Below are 3,602 nucleotides of genomic sequence, written 5' to 3'. Positions count from 1 at the left end.
CAGATGATCCGAATATGAAATGGCAGAAAAAAGCAAAAAATACTTTTGGAAATAAGAGGGATTTTTTTATTAAATAGACATCTTTTGAAAAAATTCTTTTTACCTTTTTTAGTTTATGAAACATAACATTTCTGTTCTTAATCTACATTTGTTTAAAAAAAAAAAAAAAAACATAAAAAATCCATGAACTGGAAGCTTGACTATAGCCGTTTTTTTAAATAATAAAAAAAATCCTGTATTTAGAGAATATCATTGAAATCAGTAATTAAATGAAAATTCCAGCAATCTAAATTAATATCTAATTCATGTTATGTCCCGGGGCAGTTCCATGCTGATCAAATTGTTCACAATTGAAGTTGACATGCCCAGTTGTCTTCATTTAAAAACGTTTTATTAATATGTGGAGTTTTATTTAATGTTTTATTTTCTTGGTAAGTGCATCTTTGATATCTTTGTTTCTCAGGCTGTATATGATAGGGTTCATCATAGGTGTTAATACCGTGTACAGCATGGCTACCAGGGAGTCCACATCTGAAGAGTAAGATGGGGTCGGTCGAATGTACATGAAGATCAGAGGTAGAAAAAATATGTTCACCACAGCAAAGTGAGAAGCACACGTTGAAAATGTTTTCTTGCGCCCGTTAGTGGAAGCTATTCTAAGAACTGCCCTAATGATCTTAATGTACGATACGACAACCATAGTGAAGCATATTGAGAGTACGATGGCACTGAATGAGGAACCTACAATGACGTTGAATGAGGTGTCCGTACATGCCAACTGAAGCAATGGTGGATGATCGCAGTAGTAGTGGTGGATCACGTTTGGTCCACAAAATGGCAGTCTCAAAGCTAAAATTAACACTGTTATTGGACAAGAAAATCCCCCGACCCATGCCACAGCCGACAGAGAGACGTATAGCTGCTGGGTCATTATAATGGGATAATGAAGTGGGGAGCAGATAGCTAAATATCTATCATAGGCCATCACAGAGAGAAGAAGACATTCTACTGCGGCAAAAGAGATAAAGAAATACATCTGTAAAAAACATTCATTAAAGGATATGACATCATGGCCCATGGAGAATTTGGCCAACATCTTGGGTATGGTAACAGAGGTATAACTCATGTCTAAGACGGATAGGTTGCTGACAAAGAAGTACATGGGGGTCTGTAATCTTCGGTCCATGATAATGAGGATGAATATGATTCCATTGCCGGTTAACGTGAAAAGGTAAATTGTTAGAAACAGGCAGAAGAGCAGAAGGGGAAATCTTTGAAGACTGGGAAATCCAAATATAATGAACTCTCTTACAACGTTATCAGGAAGTCTTGTCACATTGACATCGCCAGCATACTCTTGATTTACCTGTACATGAATACAGAACAGTACCTATATATATTACATCATAAAAATATACTTTACCAATATGACTATGAAACAGGATTGGACTTTTTTCTAAAAATTGCCAAATGACAGAACTGGTTTGAAATGCATTCGTTTACGACTAGAGCATGAGAAGGTTGAATTAGACGAAAAAAACACAAGCCAAATATCCCTCGTTACCATCCCATTAACACTACGGAGCACTGTGCTGAGCTGGTACAGCCTCCATAGCGAAGTTACTTTGTATTGTGCATCTTTAAACTGCAGTGACATCATATCCTGGCGCTGAGAATAGAGAATGGCGGCTAAGGAAATACACTATATGGACACCTGTAATGGCACACCTGGCCATCACACCAACAGGAACACCAACAGGAACAGGACATTGCATTCTTAATACATAGACATGGTTGGATGAGTTTGGTGTAGAAGAACTTGGCCGGCCGCACACAGCCCTGACTTCAACCCCATCGAACATCTTTGGGATGAACTGGAACGGAGATTGCGAGCCGGGCGTCTCATCCAACATCAGCATCTGACCTCAAATCCTCTACTGGATGAACGGGCAAAAATTCTCCACAGAAACTCCGCAAAATCTTGTGAAAAGCCCTCCCAGAAGAGTGGAAGCCGTTATAGCTGCAAAGGGGGGACCAACTCCATATTGATGTCTATGTATTTAGAATGTGATGTCATCAAAGTCCCTGTTGATATAATCAGGCCCGGACTGGGACAAAAAATAGGCCCGGGCATTTAAGCCTGAGCAGCCCATATTTATTTATTTATTGTTAAAGCCCACCCTTCATGTACCATCTTTGCATTTAATCATTCACACAAATCATTAACACATTCATTAATGCAGTCTCACAAATCATTCAAGCAATTCATCCACACATGAATTCATTAATTGTCATACGCATTCACACAATTCATCCACACATTTATTCATTCATTCTCATACGCATTCACACTACCCCCTCTCATCATCTTATCTGCCCCTTCTCACTATGTTCCCCCTTTTCACTATGTAACCCCCCTTCCCCACTTCTCAATATATACCGCCTCTATCTATCCCCTCTCCCCCTTTCTCACTACCTAACCCCCTTCTGCCCCTTCTCACTGCAGCCCCTTCCCTCACCCTATTTACCTTGTTGCCAGAGCAAGCAGCAACTGCGACCGCGCCTGTGGCAGGGCAGGATTGACTTAGGGGCTGATGGAGCTGCAGCTCCAGGCTCCTACCTTAAAATAGGCCCAGTCAGGACTGGACTGACTGGGCCTATATGGCCGCATTAAGGCAGAGCCCCTTAAGCCCGCCGCAACTGCAACCGGGTCCGCCACTCTAAGGCAGAGCCGGCCTTAGGTGTTCTGGCGCCCTGTGCGGACTACTCCTCTGGTGCCCCCCCATCCCAAAAAAAGAAAGGAATAAAAACTTGTAACAAAAATCCCCTTTCTCACTATCTATCCCCCTGTATCACTATCTACCACCTCTGCCTCTTCTCACTGTTATTATATACTGAGGCAGACATTGACGGTGGTACAGCATAATACTTATCACTATATACTGAGGCAGAAATTGACGGTGGTACAGCATAACACCTACCACTATATACTGAGGCAGACAATGACGGTGGTACAGCATAACACCTATCACTATATACTGAGGCACACATTGACAGTGGTACCGCGTAATCCCTATCACTATACATTGAGCCAGACATTGACAATACTGCAGCATAACCCCAATCACTATATACTACGCCAAACATTGTTGTGGTGTAGGCCTACCACTTCATTGTCTGGCTTAGTAGTAGGGATGCACTGAAACGAATTCTGGACTGAAACCGAAAATGCAGCATTTACCTGTCCGAAACCGAATATGACCTCCCCACACCATAAAAAAAACCCTTTTATTTAAAGTAAGTAACACACCAAAATAGGACAAAACAATTAAAAAACAATATTATATGTATATATATATGATTGTTAACAGCAATCACATTCCTATCATGCCCATGCATACCCAGATTCCAGGATGTACTCGCAGACTTGGCATGATAGGAGTATGATTGCCCTATCTACCCCTTCTCACTCCCTTCTGCCCCATCTACTCCTTCTCACTCCCTTCTCCCCTATCTACCCCCTTTCCCCCTATCTACCCCCTTTCCCCCGTCTCACGCCCTTCTCCCTATCTACCCCCTCCTAACTATCTACCCTCTCCCTC

At 41.9% G+C, this 3,602-nt stretch overlaps 1 protein-coding gene across 1 annotated transcript; it reads right to left on the bottom strand.

Annotated features, from left to right (window-relative positions):
- Positions 1–412: 412 nt before the first annotated feature.
- On the bottom strand, positions 413–1,657 carry LOC149281225 (olfactory receptor 6N1-like). Its single transcript, XM_089499568.1, has 2 exons — positions 1,565–1,657; positions 413–1,366 (listed from the first exon to the last, which is right to left on the bottom strand). Exons 1-2 carry the CDS (start codon positions 1,655–1,657, stop codon positions 413–415), a joined length of 1,047 nt encoding a protein of 348 aa, XP_089355694.1.
- Between the last annotated feature and the right edge of the window lie 1,945 nt (positions 1,658–3,602).

This window comes from Sceloporus occidentalis, unplaced genomic scaffold, assembly GCF_023333645.1.
Source record: "Sceloporus occidentalis isolate IW3139 unplaced genomic scaffold, rSceOcc1.0.p SCAF_137, whole genome shotgun sequence".
NCBI lineage: Eukaryota > Metazoa > Chordata > Lepidosauria > Squamata > Phrynosomatidae > Sceloporus > Sceloporus occidentalis.
Note: the sequence above shows the minus strand (reverse complement) of the source record. Positions and strands in the feature narration are given on the sequence as shown.